Source organism: Pteropus medius, unplaced genomic scaffold, assembly GCF_902729225.1.
Source record: "Pteropus medius unplaced genomic scaffold, Ma_sr-lr_union100, whole genome shotgun sequence".
NCBI lineage: Eukaryota > Metazoa > Chordata > Mammalia > Chiroptera > Pteropodidae > Pteropus > Pteropus medius.
In genome coordinates this window covers 24109450-24135257 of record NW_024340692.1, presented here as the reverse complement: position 1 = coordinate 24135257, position 25808 = coordinate 24109450, and the positions used below count along the sequence as shown (strand labels likewise).

At 38.4% G+C, this 25808-nt stretch overlaps 1 protein-coding gene across 6 annotated transcripts in view; it reads right to left on the bottom strand.

Annotated features, from left to right (window-relative positions):
- TLE4 (TLE family member 4, transcriptional corepressor) overlaps positions 1-25808 on the bottom strand; it is a 144051-nt gene that overhangs the window by 110616 nt on the left and 7627 nt on the right. For 3 of the 6 annotated variants that reach the window (XM_039846381.1, XM_039846422.1, XM_039846506.1), the window contains exons 1-4: positions 25456-25653; positions 25077-25174; positions 23924-23987; positions 22648-22692 (exon numbers count right to left, since the gene is read on the bottom strand). In XM_039846381.1, coding sequence (XP_039702315.1) covers positions 22648-22692; positions 23924-23987; positions 25077-25174; positions 25456-25494 — 246 coding nt within the window. In that variant the 5' untranslated portion in view covers positions 25495-25653. Of the gene's footprint in view, positions 1-22647; positions 22693-23923; positions 23988-25076; positions 25175-25455; positions 25654-25808 lie in introns of those variants that run through there. The other 3 variants (XM_039846159.1, XM_039846221.1, XM_039846292.1) reach the window with 1 other exon arrangement.

Genomic DNA, 25808 nt, shown 5'->3' with positions numbered 1-25808 from the left:
CCGACATCCCTGGTGTGTCACAGGAAGTGAAAGAGCAAGTTCCTGATAATCTGAGGTGTAGCAGGTCACAGGAATTATACATACGACCACACAAGCAGACCCAGTTCAGACATATCAATACCGCTCAACACCTGGACAGTAAGGGCCAGACTTGTGGAACCACAGAAACAACTGTAGCATGAGGATTCGGAGAGAAACAACATGTCATTCATATCCCTTCCGTACAAGGTTCAGGAATTGCTGCAGTTCCATATCCTATGACTGGATTAGGATACATAAAAGGGCCTCTCCACCATCCCTGACAAATCTGTTTGAATACTCCTACTGCAGGAGGGTTCTAGTAATTAGAGTCTTTACTTTGAATCTACTAAGTCCTTGCTTGTTTTTATGGAAGGTTTTTTTTTTTTTGGTCATTGATGCAGTATATCCCACAAATACCCACTAATGCTCACTGATTCCTCACCCAAACTCTTTTAATGACTCACATAGTTGTAATCCCTGTACACTGGGAGAAGCTGCCTACGACAGGCTGGTTAAGAAATTAAGAGAAAGATGTCCCATATGACTGAAAGCTCTCTATAATCAGAAAAGTAGCATTTTCTCTACAATCAGGCTCACATCTACTTCTGCTAGCTTTCTTCTTTTTTTAATACTTTACTAAGGCAAGTTGAGAAAATTAAAGGCATAGGAAACAACTGTCATCTATTTTTGCTCCTGAATTCCTAGTTACTTTTAAAATGTATTTCAAGCTTTTACTTAAATTGTGCAGGCAGCTTAAAATATTTAAACACGTTTACATTTTAAAAAACCAAAACCATGTCCATTCAACAAATATTTATTAAGTACCTACTATTTATCAGGCCTATTTTAGGTGCTGAATGAAGATACAGGGATGAACAAGACAAGTAAGTCCCTATTGTCAGAGTTCACAACGTACGGGTGGGAGACAGAAACAAACATATAAGTACATAAAGAGGAATTTCAGATACTGAAAAATGCTAAGATAAAATAAAGGATCTAAGAGAGAAGGCTGGGGCAGGGGGTGAGTATGGTTTAGACAAAATCAAGGAAGGGACTTCATAGAAAAGTGACTTAAAAGCTGAGATGTGGCTAAAAGCAGCATGGCCCAAAGACGGTCCTATTCCAAGTTTTACAGATGTTATTAACAGGTATTGTATACATAAAGAGCTTCCTGATCAAATGACCTCACAGAACTTAAACAGGTTTCTTTCTTACCCTTTCTTCTCAAAACTCTTAGAGATATTATTTTATGGGAAACACTGAGCGAGTCAATGGCTTCCAGCCCTGGCTTTACACTAGCATTATTAGTGGATCTTTCACAAACACCAATGGTCAGGCCTTAGCCCAGACCAATGAACTTAAACTCTTAGAGAGTAGAATCCTGTATTTTATTTTAAAGATCTCCCAAGTGATTCTAATATACAGGCAGGATTGCAAACCATTAAGCTAGAGCACAGGATGCATGCAATAAAAAACAGTGAAAAATAAGGGCAGAAAGGGTTCACTGAGGTCTGACTATGGAAGGTCTTGAATGCCATGCTAAAGGGCCTGAACTTTATTTGGAAGGCAGCAAGGACCTATCAAGGACAATTTCCATGAAAGCTATGATAAATACCAGACAGGAGGTTAAGACACTCTAGTGCATTTCTGCCCTCCACCCCCCTTTCTTGGCACTGATTATATTTGAGTGGCTGTGGAAGGACGGAAGAGATTTATAACCACAAAACATACCACAAGAGGAAAGATGGAGAATAAAAGATAATTTCAGAATAAAAACAACAAGAATTCCCATAGCACCACAGACTTAGGATATTCAACAAGACACTTTTAGATATAAGCTCATTCATTCACTACTACCCTAAGCTGGCAGCTATGGTAGAAATAGCAGTGAATACCTAATTGATCTGGGCCCCTGAAGTGTTGCTTATAATCTAGTACAGTAAAAGAGCAAATGGAAATAAGCACAGTAACAGAAACCACGTGGTACCTAGGTGGTACACAGAGGAGTCCTAGAAATCCAAGGGTGAAGGTGGCAGAAACCCCTTCTGGCTGAAGTCATTTCAGTGATTTTGGGGAAAGGGTAACATGTGAGCCACAGTTTTCAATAATTGTCTACTATACTGTCAGTCACTGTATTATAGTCTGAGAAAAGAGTAGGGAAACAAGACAGAATTTATAGAGCCCCCAAATCTAGCAAATGAGACAAACATTGAAAAAAAAAAAAACTGAAATGTAGGGTATTTTTAAATGCCTAACAGGGGACTCTGTTTCCTTGAATAACTAAGAGTGAAGTGAGTCTGCTAGACAAAGAAGGGCAGGGAAAAGGGAGAAGACATTCCAAACAGGATCAGGCTACTGCATCAGTGTGGACTATTCATATTGGACAAATGAGACAATTGAAAGGGAACAGTGAAGTGACAGCACAAGTTGAGGCTGAAGAAGCAGATCCAGAACAGCCTAGTATACTGGGATGATCTCTATCTAGGTTAGACTAGTTAGGAGATAACTGATGATTCATAGTGAGAATCATCTTAAATATGGTGGCTAAGATTGTCCATCATCCTCATCCTCATCCTCATCCTCATCCTCATCCTCATCCTCAAATTCACGGAAAGCTTCTTCTGTGCTAGATACTTTAAAACAGAATAATTTTAAGAGGATTTACCTTTCTCGTCATTTTACAAATAAAGCCAAGGAAGAGTAAAGTGGTTAAGTAATTGACCATGTTCAGATAGCTAGAGGAGTTAACTGGGAGTAGATTCCAAGAGACCAGATGATTGACTGCGTGAGGCTGAAGAGTGAGAGGAAAAAGCAATCACCTGTCTCTGGGTTTCTGGCTTGAGAAATTGGGTGGATGCTGTTGGCATTTCCTGAGAGAGAGTATGAACCATGAGTAGGGTTGAGGGGGAGAACATCATTTTTAGGAAATGCTGAGTTTAAGTACCTGTGAGTTTCCAGTTTCATACAATGGTCTCAGAGGAGACATCCAGGCTATAGAAAAAATGGGGGATTCATCTACTTAACAGAGTGGACAAAATTACCTATGTAAAGGTTAAAAGGAGCAGAGAAGAACATATAGGCATTTTGGAAATACTAGCTGGATTTCCTAAAGAATGACTCAATATGAGTAGATACAGAAGTATATACTCTGAGCTCCTTACGCCCAGATAAGGGAACAGAGAAGGCAAAGGCTACAGACACAGCCACCAGCCAGGAGATCAGCCTAGCAGTCCAGGCATAACGAAGGTCTGATAAGAGTGATGGTGGGGGTGAGGAAAGGAGACATGCTGCATAGGGAGAATCAGCAGCTCATCGTGACTCCCCTAGACTTGCACAATGAGAGGAAGTAAGAAATCCATAATTCCAATGCTTAAGGTCTGGATATGGTGCTACCATTCATTAAAATAGGAAAGTCACAAGGCTGGTTTCAAGGTCTGTTCTGGGGGACAATTACAGAAAGGTGAAGGAAGACTTCAGACTCAACTGACAAAACATTCTGAAACACACACCAGATACTGTGAATGATACAACTGTGGAATACCAATTCCCAGGTTGACTCTCTCATTACTAATTCAGCTGAACCATGATATGTAAACCCCTAAGTGATTTGGGTCTCCATTTCTTCAAGAAATGGGAAGAATAACAGCTACCCCATATCTGGCTGGCAGAAATATTTATGAAGGTAGACTTATGAATGACATCCCTTAAAATAAATAGTTCTGTTCTAAGACAGAACTGAGATTAGCTAGTACTACAAACTGAGTAGTTGTATATTGTTAGGTTATCGATTGAAGCTTAAAGGCTCTTCCTATCTCTCTATTAAGAAGGCATTTCTTACTGGGATGGGGCGGAGCAGACTCGCTGGCACAGTAATGACTGAGGATAGGACAGTGCCTCCCAAATTACTGGAAAGAGAAGTGAGGCCAAGACTCAAAAAATTTGCTATTTCTCCACTTTCTTGAACTGTGACCCAGAAAGACATTCTCAGTATTTGTTTCGCTACTGGCAAAGGATCTTGCTTCCTCTTTTCTTGGTAAACAGATACTTGCCCTGGATGCAGTAAATTTTACATAGTGGTAAAGAGTAAAGAATAGCAGACTCGGGGCGGGGGGTGGGGGTTGGAGAAAAAGAGGTAGAGGGGAAGTCAGGCTTAATTTCAAAGCTTCTTACAATTTAAGATTATAGAATAACAGTTATGTGGGACTTATAAAAATATGTGCTTTCCATTAGGTAGATGGTGAAAGGGAAAAAAAAAAAAATTCTAAGGCAAGCTATTAAGAACTGAGAAGTACTCCAAAGAATTTAAACAAGTTTTGCATTAACCAAAGCACGAACAGCAGTGTCTCTTAGAGCTTCCTACTTGTGAAAATGTGTCAACTGCCCTGACATGTCCGTACTACCTCGAACTTGACTTAACTTTAACCTACCTTGCTTTTGAACTTACTTTTTATTTTTTAAAATACATTTTCCTTTGTTTTATGAACTTCAAATTCCTAATATATAAAACAACCCTAATAAAATTTTGATTAAATTTTCTAAAGTAGTGCTACTAAAAGTAGTCGATCCCCAATCCCCATATTGAAATTCATGAGCAAGAAGGTAATAGACTTTGCCAGAATTAAATCAACTGCTGTTTAGTCCAGGTAGGTGGGGTTTTTAATTCTTTATTTTTATTTATTTATTTATTTACAATAAAAACATTTTCCTCGAAAGAAGTGCATGGATTTATTGTCTTGTACAAGCTCCTTATTGTACTGCCCACCTTTAAAAAACTGTTAACAGACCTGCAGCAGTCCACAGACCACACTGAGTAGCACTGCTCTAAAGCAACACATCTAAATCACAAACAGTATTCTTACTGTCTGGGACTTTAGAAGAGGTGATAGGTATACTCCTTCAGGGCAAAAGAATTATCCAACATAGCCCTATTAGATAGTGCATTCCACGATCCTCTGCCTGGTTTACACAGAGAAACTAAGTATTCGCAATTTCGCAATTATACTTAACTATGGAAAGGTATGTGAAGGCCTAGAAATCAGTTCTGCAGATACCCCAGCCAGGGGTCTTCCTGCTCAATCATGCTGCCTGCTAGTCTGCTGCTGAACTACAACAACGACAACAAAAAATAAGGGACACAGTTATAAACAGTATTTTCATACTTCTAAAATAGCAAGGTTAAAGAAAAGCTTCAAAAACATTGCAGCTTAAGGATGTTTGTGTTTCTCCCACACAATATACAATTCAAAATTGGAGTTTTGTTCACTCTAACTTACATTTAATAAATTTCCTACAGAGAATGTTCTCAAATGAGAAACCAAATTAAAATAAAATGTACTACTTCATGATTCTTTCTGCTCATTTACCAAAAACATTGTTCAGGAATTAGAAGTCAATATGGGCAGGATAGCCACTGAAGGCTGAAAAGAGACAGAGTCTGGAAGGGTAAGTACCTATGAGAGTGAGGTCTCAGTGAGCAGAGGCAGAGGAGGGAGAAATGAAAAGTACCCCTCTTCTCTGTAGCAATGTACCAACCCATCAGGCACCAGCTGGTGCTCAGTCAGGCTACCTAAAGCAAGGTACCATTAAAATTACTAGAATTTGCTGAATTGTTCTGTGATGCAATGAAAGATTATGTACACTATGTATCAATCTTGACATCCTAAATCGGGGGTCTCATTCAAGCAGCACATGGATTTCCATACACTACATAAACTACAGCATGGAAATAAGAAATAACATAGAAATAGAAAGTTTGGAGATTCTTTGGCTCCTTGCTACTCAAAATGTGGTCAGTGGACAGCAGCATCGGCATCACCTGGGCATTAGAAATAGAGAATATCAGGCACCACTCCAGACCTGCAGAAACAGAATCTGATTTTAACATGATCCCCAGTGGCGTGCATGCACATTAAAGTTTGAGAAACACTGCTCTTGTTCACTAGTTATCAATCCTGCTGCACAATAGAATCACCTCTGGAGCTTACTGAAAAATACTGATGCCTAGGTCCCAGGTTAGGGGACCCAGGAACCAGCATTCTGATCCAGTCCTATACCCTCATTTTATGAATATGGATGAGGAGCTGAGACTCAGAAAAGTTAAATAATTTACCAAGACCACAGAAAGTTACTGGCTGAATTAAGAACAGATCCTAGAACATACTTAGGATGCATTTCCCACACACGCAAAAAAAGTTAAAGAAACTATTATCAATAAGTCAAAATTAAAAGATCTAAGGTTTCATTTGCCTGTATACTGTGTTGTACTTTTATACTTTTAAGAGAAATAAAAACATTCATGTCATTTTATATACTACCCTTTGAACCCTGGCCTTTTTTTTCCCAACATGTGATGGAGGGCATAATTCTTCCTCAGTTACAGCACAACAAGGGGGGAGGGGGGAAGAAAAGTGGGGAGGGAGGGAATGAAGGAGAGACAGAGACACAGACAGACAAGACAGTGAAGCTTCAGCCTTTGTTTGGCCCTGCCTAGTCAGTTAGGTCAGAGTGTTGGGGTACCCTAGTGATTCTCTTCCTTTCTTTTGCTCTAAAATTTCTTTAATGTTAATGCAATTTTTCAACAAAAAAAAAAAAAAAAGCACTTCAAGACTACCTTTTAAAGACCTCAATTTAACTTAGATTGAAAAATTCAAAAACAAGGACAATCACTGTGTTCTGATTATGAGTTTCCAAAAGCAGAGAACCGATACTTAGCACACCTAAAGACAAGAAACTTTTGTCCCAACTGCTGACCCTTTGGTGGTTGATGATTATGTCATTACATTTAAACTGCCCATAAATTAGCAGTAGGTACATGGGTGTGTGGTGGGAGCTGTGGGTGGAGTGAAGGAAATTAAAAGTTGCGGTTAGACTTGAAAAAAATACCCCATAGAGCAACGTATGTTTCTGACAGTTGAAACAGACTGCATGACAGACAGCAAAACCACATTTCCGCATTTTTTTTGGGGGGGGAATGGATCTGTGGCTTCATGCCACCAAGCAATATTTTGGTTTACCAAAATGTACTCTATGGCCTTTTTAATTTCATGTTTACTTAACTTTCCTTACTATCATTGCTGTTCTCGCTCAACTACAGCAGCTGAAGACAAGTGTCTAAAAGGGGCAAAGGGTTTTTTTTTTTTTAATGGTGACACTGGTTAACAAGAGAAAAGTTTAAAATACAGGATATGCCTCATATTAGAAAAAAAAAGGAAGAAAATTAACCACACACATATAATTCACATTGCCTGAAAGTGTCCATTATAATTTCAGTATTTAGCTAATATATAATGAACACCGAGAATAACTACTTTTGAAATACAGCAGTTTCTCAAGACAATTATGGACTCGGCCTCATGTTTACATGAAATTTCTTAACACAGAAAGTACAAGAAATCACTGACCTATCTGCAATTCTTGGCCAAATGATATAAAAACTAAGAAGAAACAGAAAAGAATGGAGCAAAGAGTTTCCATAGATGATGAATAATTTAGAGGATTCTGTGCCTATTTTTAATGTTAAAAAAAATCTTTAAAAGAAAAAAGTAAAAAAATCATAATTTGCAAACTCCCACTATTATATCTATATAAAGGTAATGGCAGTAATCAAGCAAAATGAAGAGAAACACTCTCTCATACACTGACACAAAGATCGAATACCCTCCTTAAAATCTTAAGTTCCTAAAACCACTGCCCGCAAAGGGCTGCCTGGCAAAGTCCACTGTGGTCCGTGTATAGAATAAAGGCACAAATACAACTCTTGCTGAAAAAGGATTCTAAAGGTTCTGGGCAGCAGTACAAATTTGGCAGAAGATGAAGGATGGTGCTGATATGAAGACATGACAGTGAGAAAAGCAACAAACTCACTTTCCTTCCTCTTCCTCCTATTTCTCTCTTCTCTCTAGGCACCTCGCCCCCTAAGCATAAGTAAGACCAAGTTTCCCCCTACAAAGTCTCTTTTTCTATCAATAGGACTATGATCTTGCTGGTGTGCAGAGGTCACTGTATTAGGCCTTTTTCCTATGCATTTCCATACCCCTTATCTAATGAGCTGCTGGGTCACTTTGATTCCTTTCTAGCCCCCACGTCACCTCCTCAACCCTGTTCTTATCCAGTCATGTTCCTCTCCACTCAAATCATTTCAACCAATATTTACTGAACATTTGCTGTCAGGCCCCACATTAGCTGCTGAGAATTAAGCAAATAGGCATAGTCCCTTCCCTACCGTCTGCTTAATCTTCTCTTTGCTTTCCTTCAAAAACCCACATACTGGAATTAGCATTCAAGACCTGTTATAATGTATCCCAAACCTACCTTCTTAACCATTCTCTCCTCTATCATGAAACCAAGGTGGAAATGCTAACCACAGCCTGAATATGCACCGCATTTTCCTATCTCTGTGGCTTCTAACCCTTTCCTTTCTTCCTACGTGACTCTCTCCTCTGAGGTCTACTAAAATGTCTCTATATGCTCAGTAACAGCGTCCTTAATCACTCCTAAGCCAGAAAGACTTCCTCTTCTTCTTAGGTCACAACAGTGCCATCACCACATACTGTGCCTTGTATTGTTCACACTAGTCCAAATGCCATAAAAATACTAGAATCTCCATGGAAGCAAGTATTATACCTCTCATAACTCTCTAGCTCTCAAAGCACCTTGTGTATAATATGAGGTTAATTAGCATTTATCGAATGAATGATTAAAAAGCCATCATAGCCTTTGCCTTCCATCTGAGTTGCCCAGTGCTAGCCTCTCTTTACCAAGTAACTCTCCCACTAAAGAATACAACCTCTTTTTTAGAAAAAGAATGATTAAGTTCTTTTTCAGGTTTAAGTCTTTAGGTTACAATCTTCTTAACCTTTGTAGGTCCAATTCTAGATATTTCAGTTTGAGAGGGTAAATATTTCCATTTAGAAAGTTAATTTTGGGGGTGAACCTCAAACAAACAAAAGGTGACAAATACATGTCCATAAACTGTAAAAGCAAATATTAAAGAAAAAGTAGGATGTATAAATCTAACCTAGGAAGTTGACATGTATACCACCACCTCACAATCCAAATCCGACAAAGATCTCAACAGATCTTTATCTGTATGCATCCACACTGATGCAAAATAGCCTAAGAGTTCTTGCTTAGAGTATAAGGAAATCCTATGAGCTCTACTTAGATCTGATTAAAATATGTTCTAACTATGGGCCTTCTTCCTAGGCCAGCCATATCAAGCATCTGGAAACGAACTGCCATATTAAAAAGCAAGGTTTTTGTACATAAATCTACTATGCCTGACCCGGCCTCTTCTAAATCCAAAACATCATAAATGTAAGAAAAAGGCTTACAAGGAAGTAGCACTGTCATCTCCATATTTCTGGAACTTACATAAAGGTGAAAGTTTAAGAAGGGCTCACTGGAATTTTGCGGTACACAATTTCTCCATTAAGAAGCCCAAAGAAGCATTTTGTCTTTCCCAACTTAGCCAAAAAATGTTCAAGCAAGTAAAACAGGTTCTCTGATGGCTGCCCACACATTCGAAAACAAAATGAACCCATGTTATAGACTCACAGGTTACTTAGAAAACTTGAGGTTCCATTTTATTTATTACAATGTGATCAAGACTGGACAAAGACAAGCACAATGCACTCTGACCTAACCATGAAGTTAAGTGAAAGAGGAGAAGGTCTATTTTGCAGCAAAATCTACCCTGATCTCTCTACTGTGGCAGATCAGACCAAAGTGCCATTTCGAATTCTCGGGTGGCCCAGTCTATCACATACATCTTGGTTCTAACCAGATGGGTGTGCAGGAGACTGGCTCAGGTAACTGAAAGTGTTCAGCAAAGGAAGGCCGATAAAAAACAACACTTCTGAAAAGTTGTTACCTATAAAAGAACTAAGACTAATTCTGAGGCTTTCAATGAGTAGCCAGGACAATTGGGCGTCAATTAAAGCAAGACATTTCTGCCAGTTCAACAGTTGCAATACAGAAAGTCTATCACTCTCCCTTCTTTAGGCAAAAGATGGTTACAGAAGATAGTGTAACATCCTCATTCTTAACCTGAAAGAAGAACCTACTACCACCAATTCCACTCTGCTCATCATCATGAGAAAGAGAAAACCTCAAAAACAACTATAGTTTTATAGGTTCTCTCGAAACGACATAATTAACTAGAAGCCAGACAAGGCTGATTCTTGGCTTCTACCCATTAGATATCAGTAACACCTCTAAGTCATGATGATCAGAAATTATCTGCACACTTCCAAATATTCTTGGGAGAAAATAACTGTCCTGATTTGAGATCACTGCTCTAAAAAATAATTCTCAAACTCTTTTGTTTAGGTCTCAATTTCCTCACTGGACCAGTGAGTGTTATCGACTCTTCCCCCACCAAAAACAGCACACAATTTTGCATATAAGTTCCAGGACTATGTGGGTCCTTTAAAACCCAGCCAATGACCCCTAATCCCATTCTCACTCCAGGTAGGCACTCAGTGGTTTTCCAGGATATTCTCATATGGTTATAAAAGGTACTGTGACTTTTTAAGAAATTTCATGATCAGAAGTACAAAAATATCTACAGGCTTGTGGTCATCAGGCAATGAGCCAGCCATGTATTTGTTCCTTCTCTCGCTCTCTCTCTCCCTCCCTCCCTCTCTCTCCCTCTCTCTCCTCTCTCTCTCTCTCTCTCTCTCTCTCTCTCTCTCTCTCTCTCTCTCTCTCTCTCTCTCACACACACACACACACACACACACACACAAATACATATATATACATGCACTATTTTTCTCCGACCTGGAATAACTAACCAATTCATGACCATGTGCATGGCTCTGCACCTCTGACTGAAAAACTACCCCCAAATCATACTTCTAATTAACAGTTACAGTATCCTGAGGCAAAAATAAAGGAATTGTTTTACAAATTAAAAACTGAATCTGAAGACCAAAGCTACCTCCACTTATTAATAAAGTGTTCCTTCCACTTGTATGGTTGGTGAAGCAGAGCCAGAATAGGACTGCCCATGCAGAGTGCAGGGGCGGGAGAGCTAGTTTGAAAAAGCTGCTTAGTTAATGAGAGGACTACTCCCTTCCATACCACGAGTCTCAAAAAGGACTAGCAACAAAGAACTTGCTGATCTGATAATTGAAAAAGTATTTTTCTGATACAAATATATACCTAAAAGGAGACCCACTATTATTTGTAACACTTAAGCTCGCTATGTACAGAACACAGTGGCCTAACTAGATATATTTAAAAAACAAAACAAGCTTACCATATTAAAATGGTCACTTAGGAGGCAGATTATTACCAATGGTTCAGAACGTAGGCTCTGAAGCCAGAGAGCCTAGGAGTGAATCCCCACTCTGCAACTTACTAGCTATAAAGCCCTGGGCAAATTTCTTAGCTTCTCTTTACCTTTGTTTCCTCATACATAATGAGGACAACGGGATCCTTTCCTCAAAGGGTTATGAATTCAACAAATTAATACATCTGAAGCACTTAGTGTATCGTCTGGTCCACAGGAGGTGTTCAATAAATGTTAACTTATTATTATCATTAATATTCACCAAAGATACACTATGGAAAATCTGTAACCACACGCACTCATATGCTCTTAGCTGTGGCCATTCCTATGAAAAGAAGCAAGCTAGCACAAGGTTCTATCGTAAAACACTGGCAACATTAGCACTTTTTTTTTTACCTGTCTCCAACAGCCTAACTTCTCAAAGGAAAGTTCCTCAAAAAATAATATTTCCTCATATAAAATTGATTCTAAAGCTTAACTTAATGAAATGGCATGCCTCTAGTATCAAGCAATAAAGCAATATCAAGCAATAAAATTAGGAACAGAGCTTTTCCAAACACTGGTCATTTTTAAATCATATAGAAGCTGAAAGATAACAGAAATAAATCACCACCTGGAAATGTATCTAATCTTAAATTTTAAAAATGACCAATTGCCAACTCAAGGACCTATGGCAGAACTGTGATAAGAACTAACCTTAGATTGCCTGTAGAGGCTTTTTTGGTCATCATAAAGCCAAGTCCTGCCTAAGAACTCAGAAATGAAACTTATACAAAGGTGGTTGACAAGCAAATGTAGAGTGCTACAGGATATGCAATGAAATTAAACCATTCTTTCAGTTGTTCTAACACTGATTCATTCATTTCCTCTACCAAACAGTTTTTTGGTGCTAATGATACAGCAGTAAGAAAATACACTCTTCCCTTTGGAGCTTATATCTTAGTGAAGAAACCTGATCTCTACCATGTCCTTGAGTCACTGCTCAAAAAGGCCAAGATTAAACATTTCCCTCTTTTTTTATTTACCTACAATTAATTTACCATGCACCAAGTTGAAAAGTCCAAACCTTCCTTAAGTGAAGGATCCTTATGGTACAATGCAAGAAACCTGAGGGCTTAAGATCTCAAGCTCATTATAAATCAGCTTACAGACATACTTTACCTTGGGCATTACAACCTAGGAAAACTGACATGTACATTGGATTCTGGAAGATTAACTAATCCCAGGTGTTAATTAACCAACAGATAATAAACTACTACATATCCCCTTCAACATTTTGGGAGAAAACTATTGGATTTCATTATAATTCATACAATTTCAGAAGTTGTATCATTAATTTTTCTAATATATGCCAAAGAAAGATCACTTTAAAGAAGCGCTGGCATTATATTATATACATGCACACATACACGTACCTTTTTATTATGTTTTACAATAACTGTTCTAGTTTTGCATCAACATTACTTTAGCCTGAATGGTGGCCCTGAGAGGATCAGTAAATTCTGTACCATCCACTAATTAACTGTGGGACTTTGTCATTTAATATCTTAGTTTTATTCATCCACAGGATGAGGGTAATGCTTTAGTAACATTATTAGGGCTTAAATAAAATAATGAGAAAGCACCTGGTAAAATATAAACTACTACATATATCCATACATATATCCATTTCTATTCCTAGCTTCATTAGGTTAATTTTTGGACTAAAAAAAACAAAAACAAACAAACCTCTGAAAATAGGTGTTAAAGGGGACTTTCTGAGACTAAAAAGAAGTGATAGGAAGTCTCAATTTCTGTTCACTGGGTTATAAAAAGAACAAACCAAAACCAAACAGTCATCTTAAACTGAAGGAGCTAAAGGAGATATTGGTATGTGCTCTAATTTTAAGCTTAGAAAAGCAGTCCTGAGAAGTGAAGATACTCAACAATTATCACATAGCCAGTTATTGCCAAGGTCAGAACTAGAATCTGAATGTCCAGACTCAATCAAGTATTTTGGGAGAGGTAGCAGAGTATGCTGATAGTACAGTGTTCCAAACACAGCATTTGGACTATGGTGGAAAAAGTCTATTACACAGTGATCTGAACTTGTGTCAAACCCGGGACCTATTTTACTGGCTGGCTGATCGCAAGAAGTTATTTAATTTCTCTCTGTCTTGGCCTTCTTATATATATACATATATATATATACACACACACACACATATATATATATATATATGTGTGTGTATATATATGTATATATATATATAAAATAAAAATAATAATACTATAGTCTTATAAGGTTGTTGTAGAATAAGTAAAACGTTACTGGCACAATAAGCTCTCCAAAATCACTTATTGTAATGTCTGTTATGATTATTACTCTTTCAACAACACTATCTCATCTCCACTAAAAAATAAACAAACAAACAAAAAACAGAAAAAACCCTAAGATAACTTCAAATTCCTTGTCCCTTAAAAAGAACTAGAAGCTTGCATTTTTACTGATTTGGAGGGAAATTAGCTAAACACACTACAGTATAGTTAAGATTAATATCTCCCCACACTCACTCAAACCACATACATACTGATCTATTAATAGTACAAGAATTCTTTTATATACGCCCTGACCAGTGATAGAGTGTTCAAAGTGAATTTTAAATTCAGTTAGAAAGGTTCATGCTTGCATCTTTAAAAAGGCGGAATCCACATGCTAAAATAAATATATTCTACTTCAACGAGCCTAACATGCTCCTGAAAGGCACAGCATGCTCAGTTGCTTTTATTTCCCCTTTCTATAATTTTTCCACAAACTTAGCAAGTAGGGACCACAGACCTATCTAGGCTTGGAAGTTCTGCATTTTTGTTATTCTGCAATCTATACATGCCCTTAAGAATATTAAATCGCACATATTCTTGGCTAGCTTGATCTGAATGCAAGCATTTCCTCATTCACCAATTATTTCATGAGCACCTACTGTGTGAAAGGCACTATTTTCAGCACTGGGGAAAACTGCAGAGAACAATAAACACCCCTGTTCCCGTGGAGCTTACATTCTATCAGGAGGGAGCAACTGGCAAGAAACAAGTTTATAGTGTATTTGCATAGCATACTTTAGGAATGCAGGAACGGCCAGTTTTATTAAGTGTTTTGCTGAAGGCATCTAGGCTTCATATTTTAATTTGTGTATCCTTGTTTCCCTTTGGGTAAGGTCCAGATATTGGCAGGGTAGAGGGAAGAAGAGGGAGGCTCTGTACTCAGACACACACACAGATCAGATTTCTAACTAGAGATGACAATATAACATCTAAACTGCCAGTAGTACCCCCTTGCTCCTCATGCTGCATAGTCAAGAACATCACAGAAACAAGCACTCTGGAAACACAGTGGTCAGTGAAGAAAGCCCTAAAAGGGAAGTCAAAAAACTGATCTTCTTTTCTGCCAAGTACTCTGGCTATACGACCTTTTGCCTTTTGCAGATCTATGTGAACCCTGGCCTCCCTGCCTGCATGCTGATCCTCCAGCACTGTGACACTGGACTAGTCTCTTAAGCCCTTAAGCCTCAGTGTCATCTGTTCAAGAAGGCCAGTGGAATGACACTGCTTGGCAAACTGTCGGGTACTCCACTGACAGAAGCTATTTAAATAAATACGTGGATTCAAGCTTGCTACTTGCTTTACAAGAACATCAGGAAGATTAAGGAAAATATAAAATGCCTTAAGCTCTCTGTAAAGAGTACTAGTGCTCATAATTTCTATGATTACTATTCTTTTCCATTTCATTTCCTTGAATTTTCAAATTCTTTAACCAAAATAATCCACAGACCTTCAGAAGAAGAATATATACTTAGAAAATAAGAACAGAATCCTAATTAGAATAGTAATAGTAAGTGAAATAAGCTTGCTAAAAATAATCAGAAAGTCAATATCCTGCCCTCAACCTTTCACTGCTTAAGATGCTGCAAGCATTAGGTCATTTCAGGATCCAAGGAACACCATGGCCAATCAGGTTGTAGATGGAGCCCAAGTCCTGCACCAGGACAGTAGTCATCCTTTCTTTCCATGAAACACAGAAGCTCCCTTTACAATACAAACTGTGAAATATTTGTGGGCAAAATCCTCACAAATGACAAAATGATCCACTCACCAGAGAAGAAGGTACTTAGGGGACATCAGAGAGTATTTCTCTTCTGCTTCTTTCACAATCCAGCTAAGAAAATCCACACCTTGACCTTAGTCCCCCTGGATAGAGTACAGGTTACACACGACAGCTCTCTAAAGAAAATTTCGGCTTGGTCGTAGAAAAATAGCAAGAGCTTAGCATAAACAATGGGTCAAGTCCAATGAAAACAGAGAAGGTATATAGATTTGCGTTGATGAACGCCAGCTAAATTCCTTTACCACGGACAGCTGTTACTAAGGCAAAGTCAAAACAACTTCAATTTTTGCCTTGACTATAATTTCTGAGGCCCTTCCCTCTTACAGCAATAATTTCACGAACTCTATTTGCAGTGCACTTACTCCAAACAAGTCTTAAGCCTTGCAAACTGTCATTATCAGTGTAAATACTCAGTTGCCCGCACCTAAAAGTTCTGCCTCCTACTTCTCTCCTGCCGCCATGCTCGTGAAACTGATGATACTTTAGCCACAAGACCACTGGATGTGCTACCGTTGCTGGAGTGTTAAGCATTTTCTAAGAGAAGGTGTGGGGAGGGTTAAGGGAAAGTACCTTCTAAACGTCACATCCCTTTCTCACTTGACAGCCATCAAATACATTATTGCTGTCTTGAAGTGATAAACCAGACTATGCAGTCACATCAAAGGCAATAAAAATGTTCTCATTAAAAATAAACACAAGTACACATTTCAAACATTTAATGACTTTACCTACTCCATAGCACAAAAAAAGTAAAATTCTAGGAAAGGAAAAGTGAAATGAAGAATGTGAGAACAGGCCTATGCCTGCACTATCTAGATTTCACTGAGGCTACAACAGTACCTAGACTCTTCTCATTCATCAGTTCTTTAGTCCAACTCAACTCAGAAATATTACATATTACTTAGGATACAAAGGACTTTGCCCAGCAAAACAAAAATAAACAATATTGAGTAGAAAGGGGCAGTGAGAAGGAAACATCCTTTTGTTCGAATGCTGCAAAGTAAATGTTTTAACAGTAAAAGCAAAACATTTGCCTTCATTTAAAAGTTTGAGTTGCGTGTGATTTCCTGCATCTAAGAACTTCTTTCTGAACTACAAAGAGGCCACAAAACATCACATTTTCCCCTCCTAGCTTCCCCCTTCAAAAACCCACAGGATGGTGATTAACAACAGCCTCCTGTCTTCAGGCAGTTTTAGAAGCCACAAGGAAAAGATAAAAGTTAAATGGAAAGGCAAGTTTGTAAACATATAAGAAATAGGTCACCCAGGGAGGAAGCAAATCAGATCATGATAAGCAAACTGCTCTCCTGGCCCCATCTGTGGGAGACTCCAAGTGAAGGAAAGCAAATCCTGACTTCTCATCCACTAAGAGCAGTTTGGATGGAGAATCCAGGCCAAGCCTTCAGACCCTACCTAACTCAATCTAGATAGACCTGCAGAGATTATCCCAACACTCTGGGAGTTAAAGCCTGAAGTTCAGTGACTCAAGGACAAATCCAAGGACTATCCTAGACTCTCATGGGGCTGCCCATTCCAAGAATGAACTGGGGCTGAATCTCCAACCCAGTGCAGACCTATCTCCTAGAGTAGTCCCCGACGTCTTTGTCAGCAGGTGCTCCTATGAGAATCTAATGCCTGATGATCTGAGGTGAGCTGAGGTGGTGATGCTAGCGCTGGGGAGTGGCTGTAAATACACATGAAGCGTCGCTCGCTTGCCTGCTGCTCGCCTGCTGCTGTGCATCCCTGTTTCTAACAGGCCGCAGACCTGTACCAGTCCACGGCCTGAGTAATGGGGACCCCTGTCATAGGTGATATCCTCCCAGGTAAATTCATGGGAGGTCCTGAATCCACTACACCTAATATCTGTATCACCCCCTAATATCTGTATCACCCTGTGCAGATCTGATCCTGTCTAACCATCTTTGATTGGACATAATCTCTTTCTTTGGATCATTGTGAGAATTTAAGAATTTTGGCAATGTGCCCAGGTCAGTGGTAAGTTCATACCAGATATATAATAAACATTCACTTCCATTAAAAGGAAATTCCAATTCCACTACATAATCACTGCTGTAAGTCAAACATAATCAGATACTCTGAGACCTCAAGAAAGAGAAAATGAGAACCCAATATGCAAGAGAAAAAGAGGAAGCCCACCCCATGCCATGCAGAAAACACTCCTAATTATGCACATATCCCAACAGGTGAAATCTCCTCAGTCAGATCTGCTTCTTTTGAAGGTCCTGTGACAAGTAAAACAACTCACTGGGTCCTGTCCTAATGCTAGATCCTCAGTTTTGCAAAAATATATAACTTAAAATCTACATATATATTTTGATTTACTAGACATAGCTTAAGTTGGCTCCGTATCCCAGAAATGTCCAAATCAGAGAGGCGGAATATTATCAAAGGATAAGTAATCTTAAATTAGTAAAGGTGGTTTTAAATCTTAATGAAAAACAAATAAAAACACAAATAACCCCTCTCCCTTATGCACACACATGATCTCCTAATTGTATCTGGAGCTCTTTCACAGTCATCAAAATTTCATTTGTAATCTCTGAGATGTTCCAGTCTAATAGTGTCTACCCACTGTTCGGCCCCCTAGATTATTTCCCAATATTTATACAGCAAAAGAAAGTTCTGTCAGCAAAATTTTCATTGGTTTATTACTATCAGCTAAAACATCCCAACTTTGAAAATAATTCACTTTCATTATTATACAAGAGTGCAATCACATCCATTTCTGAAAAACATAGTCACTGCCTAAGAATACAAAAGACACATTTTTGCCTACATTCTCAAACACCTACTCCTGCATCTACTCCTCCAAATCTAAGCATATACCATCTAAGACAGGAGATGTACAAGAAATTAGTAATGCACAAAAGTTTTCTTATGGGAAATCTGATCTAAATAGAACTTTAAACAAACTGACTTCCATTGCAATCACTGTCCCCAAATAAATTTACTGCATCCTAGAATTAAGTACACTCAAGGCTGGAATGTCATGCCAGTCGTATATTACTTTAACCTCAATAAATCTCCTTCTACTCTCCAAATCCTCAGCTGCTTTCCAAAATAGTTCACGAAAAAGCAGCAACCTAATTAACAACAGCTTCCTCTGCAACTCTGGCCTTGATTTCACTTATTTACACATTAACTGCAGCCTCCTTTTGGCCAATCCAGTCTATTCTCTGTACCATGCCGAGTCTTTTATCTGCCTTGGACAGCATTTTCTACAGCAGATGAAGTAGATGCCGATTGATTTGCTGTCGAGCATGGTAAATTAATAGCAACAAATTGCTGAGGGCCCGTCTCGCTGCTCCACCATGCTTCGGCAGTTTTGCTTTATTTGCTCCATGATGGGCAGCAGTCGGCCTCTTCAAGTCAATTTCTTCTTAACAACCTGCAATACTTTTCAATGGTGAAAATAGAGCTGTTCCTTGTAAGTCAGAAATCAATATCCTATTGCCCTTAGAAAATGCTAAACAAGCAGTATTGGCAATCCACTTGGTACTAGAGGGTATCAGATATAATGCAAATCCATACTGCTTCCCTCCTTGTAGTTATTACAGTTTGCTAAAAGGTTCCTAATGTCATTTATCATCATTTACCATCGACCAGAGAGGCTATGATTATGATATCCTATCAGCTGGCAAGGCCCTTTCATTTCTATTCAATTAATATTTTAGCAGCACTCAAATGGTTGTGGCCCAAGTCTCATAATAAAATTTACAGGGCTTAGAGTGAAATAGTTGTTTTCTTGCTCTGATGCAAAAATAAATAAATAATTTTAGGTATATACATATATACATGTATACAAATATATATATATATATACACACACACATATAAACAAACATGTATATATAAATATGCAGTACTCACTCTTTTAGGTTATAAGTGTTGCAGATTTCTAAAAATGTTCTAATGTCTAAAATTCAAATACTAAGCCAAATTTTTTTAAAAACAAAGAGAGCTTTGGATTATAGAATATTAACTATGAGGCCACGAGATATTCTCAAAATGTATATTCATCTTCAGTTACAATACCTGTAAATTGAATTCACATACTACACAGTATTCCTAATCTACATCCAATATTCACTTTTTAAAGTGGTAACTACTGTTGTCAGATTAAATCTGGGCATTCTTCTTTAATTATAGCATTACAGGTGAAGGTTAGGAACAAGTATCATTAAGCAATGTTATCAACTGCATGCATCACCCTGTTCTGTCTGTGGTCACTGACCCATTTAGAAGCCACACTGTATTCATAAAGAGAACAATCAGCAAAAATAGTAACAACTACATGGTGGGCCAACTGTCCCATCCAGAACAAAAACCCCACACTTAGGGAAATCCTTAGGGAATAAAAGCCAATGTTCTTTCACTTTTAAAAATTCCATTATGAAGGCATCGCAATAAAATATGTGCCATTTCTAACCATGTTCCATTTGTCAACTTCACTTTCATGCTAGAACACATTATAGCCTACAACACCCCTCTCTAACTTGTCTGGGTTTTTTCCTAACTTCATCTGCTCAGCTCTATCGATCCTACTAAAGATTATAAGAAATTAGATTCATATTTTATCCTCTAATTCTATGTCATGTCACCGAGTTCCCCTTTAAAAAAAAAATCAACTAATTTTACCAGACTAATGCTATTTACTCAGTTACCCAAATTTAAATTAATTATGTTCTCAAACATAATTGTTAAAAATTGGCAACATTATGCAGGCTTAATTAAGATTAAATCCAATTTACTAAATGTACTTTAATTGGTACTAATTACATTAGCTTTCATTTCAGAATGACAAATTCCCTATAGGTTTCATTTTATAGTCCTCTATCAGAATCAACACAGGGTAACTGATGATGAGCATCGTACAGAAAGGGGAGGGGCCATAATACCAGACCCTGACCCTGTTTGTCTCTGCTGTGCTTTTATCCTTTTATTAATTTGCTAAGTCACAGAGCCATGACTCCATCACAGCCATAATTTTCTGTTCCAATGAAAAATTTCTCTAAAAATAAATACTGTGTGGCTAGCAGCAGCCAAGAACAGGAGCGTTAACCAAAAAATACACAAAGGTTTCAAATATCAGGGCCACCAATTACTAGGGTACTTCCAAGGACTCCGGGGACTCCTACTCTTGAACCCTTCAGAGACACAAATCTAATAAGTGAATAAGCCTAACCCGATCTTGAGAACTAGGCTCAATTATGCTGCAGGGCAACTTCCCTGCATTATTGCTCCTTTCCATTACGAGGGTATCCAGCAAGTGCATCTGGAAGAGAGGCCAAGAGGAACCAAGGCTGTCTGCCTAGAAAAACAAATAAAGACAGATATGCCTCTGTGCTTAAGGGGAAAAAGAAAGAAAATATAATAAGTAGGTGGTTTGCAGGGCTGTCTGTATTTCATAATGTGATAAACTGGCCTCAGGATTCTTGATATGATTGAATTTAAAAGCAAGAGAAAAAAAGGGAAAATGTACTCCATTCTCAATTTTAAATAGATGGCATTTGAGGCCAGGTGGACAAGAAGATGACAGAATTACAGAGATATAAAATGTGTAAAATTAAGGGATCTCCCATACTGCCAAATACTATAAACTCTGTGTCTCTCAGAACTGTAAACGGTATAAAGAGATCTGGAAACTAAGTTGTTATGGTAAATAATATACAGGAAGAGAAATAAAGGGACATTAATCATCTGGTCCAATCTTTAAAAGGACACTAATTAATCTTGGGTGGTAGGGTGAGGACAAAAAACACACACATACAACATCCAGGCGTAATATGACATGTAATGAAGACAATTAACAAACAATATCTCTCATGTAATTTATTTCTGTAAGGTAGAGTTAAAGGGAGTCCATCTGTAAGTTTGATGGATTTTGTTTAAGCAGGAGATATTTACATTCCTAATCTAGACAGAAATGGCAAAGATGCCAAATAAGAATGTAATTTTAACATGGAGCAATCTATACTATAATGTTAATATTGACATAACCAAATAGCATAAAAAAGTAAAAAAAGGTATCTGAAATAAAAAGCATAGGTAACAACTCATTTTTCTTCCTCCAACTTTTTCAAATACTGCTTATCAAATTGCTGTTATTATCTAAGTCATCTTTTAAAGCTCTACTATCTGAATATATTCTTAGCATATCATAATTAACTACATCCAAAAAGGAATCCATTAGTATAAGCCTAATAATACGTGATCATTTCATATTTTTTAAACTTAGAAGGTAATAACATCCACGAGTATAAGATGTGAAAAGCAGCAAGTTTTCACTTGTGTTTTCCCAGTAAACTTAGGTACACACCTATTCTGAAATGGCTGAGACAGACCTGAAGCACTTTCACTAGGCAATCACTAAAAATGAATGCCTCCTAGAGAAATTATCATTGCCAAACAATATTGTTTAATACATATGCTACTTTTCTATCTAGGAAACTTAAACCATTTTATTTAGTCTCCTGGGGAGAAAAAAAGCTGTTTGAATCACATTTCTCAGTGCTTTCTGACTAATGATTATCTCTTTTCTTATTTTTTGACTGAAATAATTGCTAGATTTCAAGACCCAATGTTGAACCTTATCACATCCTCCCCTCAGGCTCATTTATTCTGCACAAATTTTGGGAATAACAGTTACAGTGCCGAGTAAGTTCCAACTAAGTAGCCTCGGGAGAACAGTACAAGGATTTTACATCAATTTCTTTTGTAGTGTCACAGATTTCATTTTGATCCTCCCAGCTCACCTTCTATCCATTTCTTCACACCAAGCCAATGAAGCCTCCATGCAATTTACAGTTTCCATTTTTAATATTTTCCAAGAAAAGCTCTTTCATAAGACAAGTTTGCAATGCTCAAAATACATAAATTTACTCTTTCAAAAGAAAAATAAGACCTATTTTAAAATTTACCATCCTGGTTTTAAAAGTGTACAAAGTTGAATATGCATTGAAACATTTTAAATCACAATTTTAAATGATTAAAATTAGAATAATATACAAAAAAGATAGGGAACCACACCTGAAAAAATAGCATTCTCTCCAGTACACAGTCTTTAAAATATAGGTAACCATAAAAATGTGGAGAATAAAACTGCGTACTTCTTTCTAAAGTGCACAGTATTACTGTCATTTAAAATGGTTAAAAATAAATAACTCACCTGCTTGTGCATTTCTATATTCAAACCATAGGACATCTCATAATACTGTCAAAGAAGGAAAAGCAATTATTTCGTAATCGTGCCTTTCATCGAACAATCTCCCTTGTTTGTTCAAATGCCCCCAAATATGCTTAAAACACAAAAGCCTCATCTAAACCAAATAGCCATACGTATGCTGTTACATCAGAAGGAACATTCTACCATTATCTTAGCGTAATAAACTAGCAGTCAACTTAAGACACAGACTCTAAAAGAATAACTCACAAAACTAAGAAATTCAAGTTCAAACAGAGGATTCTTAACATCTCCGGTCGCCTTTATACATTAGAAGCAAGTGAATGAAAAAGGTCTGATGAAAATGTGGTGCCATGTGGACTCTAATTCCTGGGCACAGCGGGTAAATTAATGGCAAAAATGTGTCTCACACAAATGCTAATGCTTTGAAAGAACTGTTCAAAAAGGTGATGCTACTTCAGTGTTCAGTTTCTCATTTTTAATGTACTGCTAATGTTCATACATTCAAAAAAAAAGGCTTGACAGGAAACAAATGAGTTACTTGAAGCCTTTATGAACAAGCATAAAAATGTGCTTGGTAATACTTTTGAAAAACAGATCTGATTTTTTGACTACGTAGTATAACTGCTATTATAGACATTCTAACAGAACAAATCAGTTAACAGAAGACAAATGTATAACTCCCCGAACCAAAGTAACACTATAGAAATTGAAAATACACAAAACACACACCAATAAACAGGTGCTAATAACATTAAGAGTGAGAGAAATTTTGAAAGTGTCTGGTGTCTTTTGTTACCCATCAATATAATAATAACCAGTATAAGAGTGTAATACCTATCTTTAAAATAAATAAAGCACATTGAAATTTTAAGTTTCCAGGAAAAGTGGTTAAAATTGTTTAAAGCAAGAGCAATAAAACAAAAAAAAAACCCCACTAACACAAAAAACATTTTGCTTGTGACTCTAAACAAAACATAAATGAGGTGGTTTTTTTTTTTTTAACAATCTATAAAAACAAAGCACAGAAAATTAGACCTCATGCAGCTGAACTTTTTGAAAATTCAAATCAAAGCTGGTTGTCAGAGGCAAGCTATAACATCCTGGAATTACAGGTTGCTAATGGTCACATTCCCACAACCTCAATTGCACTGGCACTGTGACTGTGATCTATCCTGCAGCCTCCATCAATCTGAATGTATTCTTGCTTTTGGTAGCCCAAACTAATAGGCACTATGAATCTATGACACAGTCCTCTTACCATGACATAATGCCGCTGCATCTCTGTCTTCTCGCTGGCGAGTTTCTCACATTCCAGCTTCAGGCTGTTCAGAACATAAGAAAATCTAAGTACCATACAGATCTTGACTTAATATCCTTCATATGTAAATACACATTCTCTCCTCTAAATCATCACCTACAAAACATGAAATCAACTATCTTAAATACCACCCTCATTATTGAAGGAGAGGCAGGAGAGAAAGGGATGATTGGAACCAGCCTAGACTTGTCCTTTCAATAAGAATCAAATGTGAGATTTTTGTTTGTTTTAAGGAAAAAACCGTCTACCCAATTTATTCCGGAAACTCATCCAGAAATGAATATTCACCAAATTTATATAATAAAACAAGGACAAGAAAATAAACAAATCCAAACATAAATAAGTCCCCCAAAATGTCACAAGGTTTTTTTTCTTGACTGTTCCATTAAGAGATTAATGAAAATATGAATCCAGCATGCCTTATGAATGATGTCTTACTTTTTCCCTCCAAAACAGAGACAAGTTGAATACCACCACCCAGGGGCAAAGTGTGGACTGGGTTGCGGTGGCTTGTTTTGGTTCTTGTATTTATGAAATAAGAATTACACGTCATTAAAAAGCCAGCGAAAGAAAAATATGTCAAAGGCACTCCAAGTCTAATGATAGTTTCTAAAAAAACATTTTTCTTCAGCATATAAGTAATAAATTCGCTCACTTTCGACTTCCCAGGGCTCGCGGCTCTTGTTATTTCAGCAGAATGGCAGGAAGAAGTGAGAAGGAATCAAGCCCAGAGTAATAAAGAATCATGGGAGTCAAAAGGCTCAGAATCTTCCCACCTCCCGGCCCCAATAAATCAATATGGAAAGTTTGGCCTAAGCGTTTTCCAAGTCTCCCCAGTTTCGATTGTGCGGCATTTTTTCTTTTTTTTTTTTAATATACGGAAAAGGGAAGGAATGCTTAACTTCTTTACACCTGCCTAAGAGGAAAAGGCCTTGACTTGCCCTTTCTAGACACAAGGAAAAATGATAATACTAGGAATAGTGGGTCAAAAAAAGTGCAATTTTTTTAAAGAAAAAAAAACGGTGGAGGAGTGTTTTAGGTGGAAGACAAGAGCTAAGCAAACAGGAGGATCAGCTAAAGTCAATATCGTTACCTGTGGTACTGAGCCTGTAAAAACTGAAACTCTTCCTTAATCCGATCACAGGACTCGGAAATAGTAAATTTAAAGGGTTGAGCAGGTTGATGCGGTGCCTAAAGACAATAATAAAATATTTAATTAGGCCACATTACAGGCAACGCAGGGAGATGGAGAAAACATACCGCGCGGCGCTAGCGGGCGGGGGGTGGGGTGTCATCGCGCAGGCAGGCAAAGAGCAATGAAAACTCTCCGCCCGGTTCCCTCCTCGCCGCACAGCCCCGCAGAAGCTGGTTTCGGGGTGGCCCCCGGAACCCACAGGTTCTAGACCCTGCTGTCCTCCCTCGCCAACGGCGGGTGCCGAGGGGCCGGCGCGCGGAGCCCACTCTTTCCCCACCCGGAATCGAAACTGGCCCGTCGGGGGGACTCGCGCCATGGCGTCCGGCCGCGGTCAGGTCGGGCAAGGAAGCATGCAGCCGCCACCCTCTCCGGCGGGACAGCTGGCTGGCTGGCTGGCTCGTCCCCGGGGCCCGCGGCGCAAGGGGCCGGCGCCCCACACTCCCGCGCCGCCGCCGGACCAGCCGCGCCGCCGCCGAGGGCGCCCTCCCCGCCCCGGCGCAGAGTCGCGCCTCCTTCATCGTCCGCCACCGCCCCCCCTCCTCCAGGAGTCGCGGCACGGGGACGGTTAACCGCTCCGCGCGGCTTCCAAGGGCTTCAAAGACAACAATAAGAAAATGGCTACAACTCAAT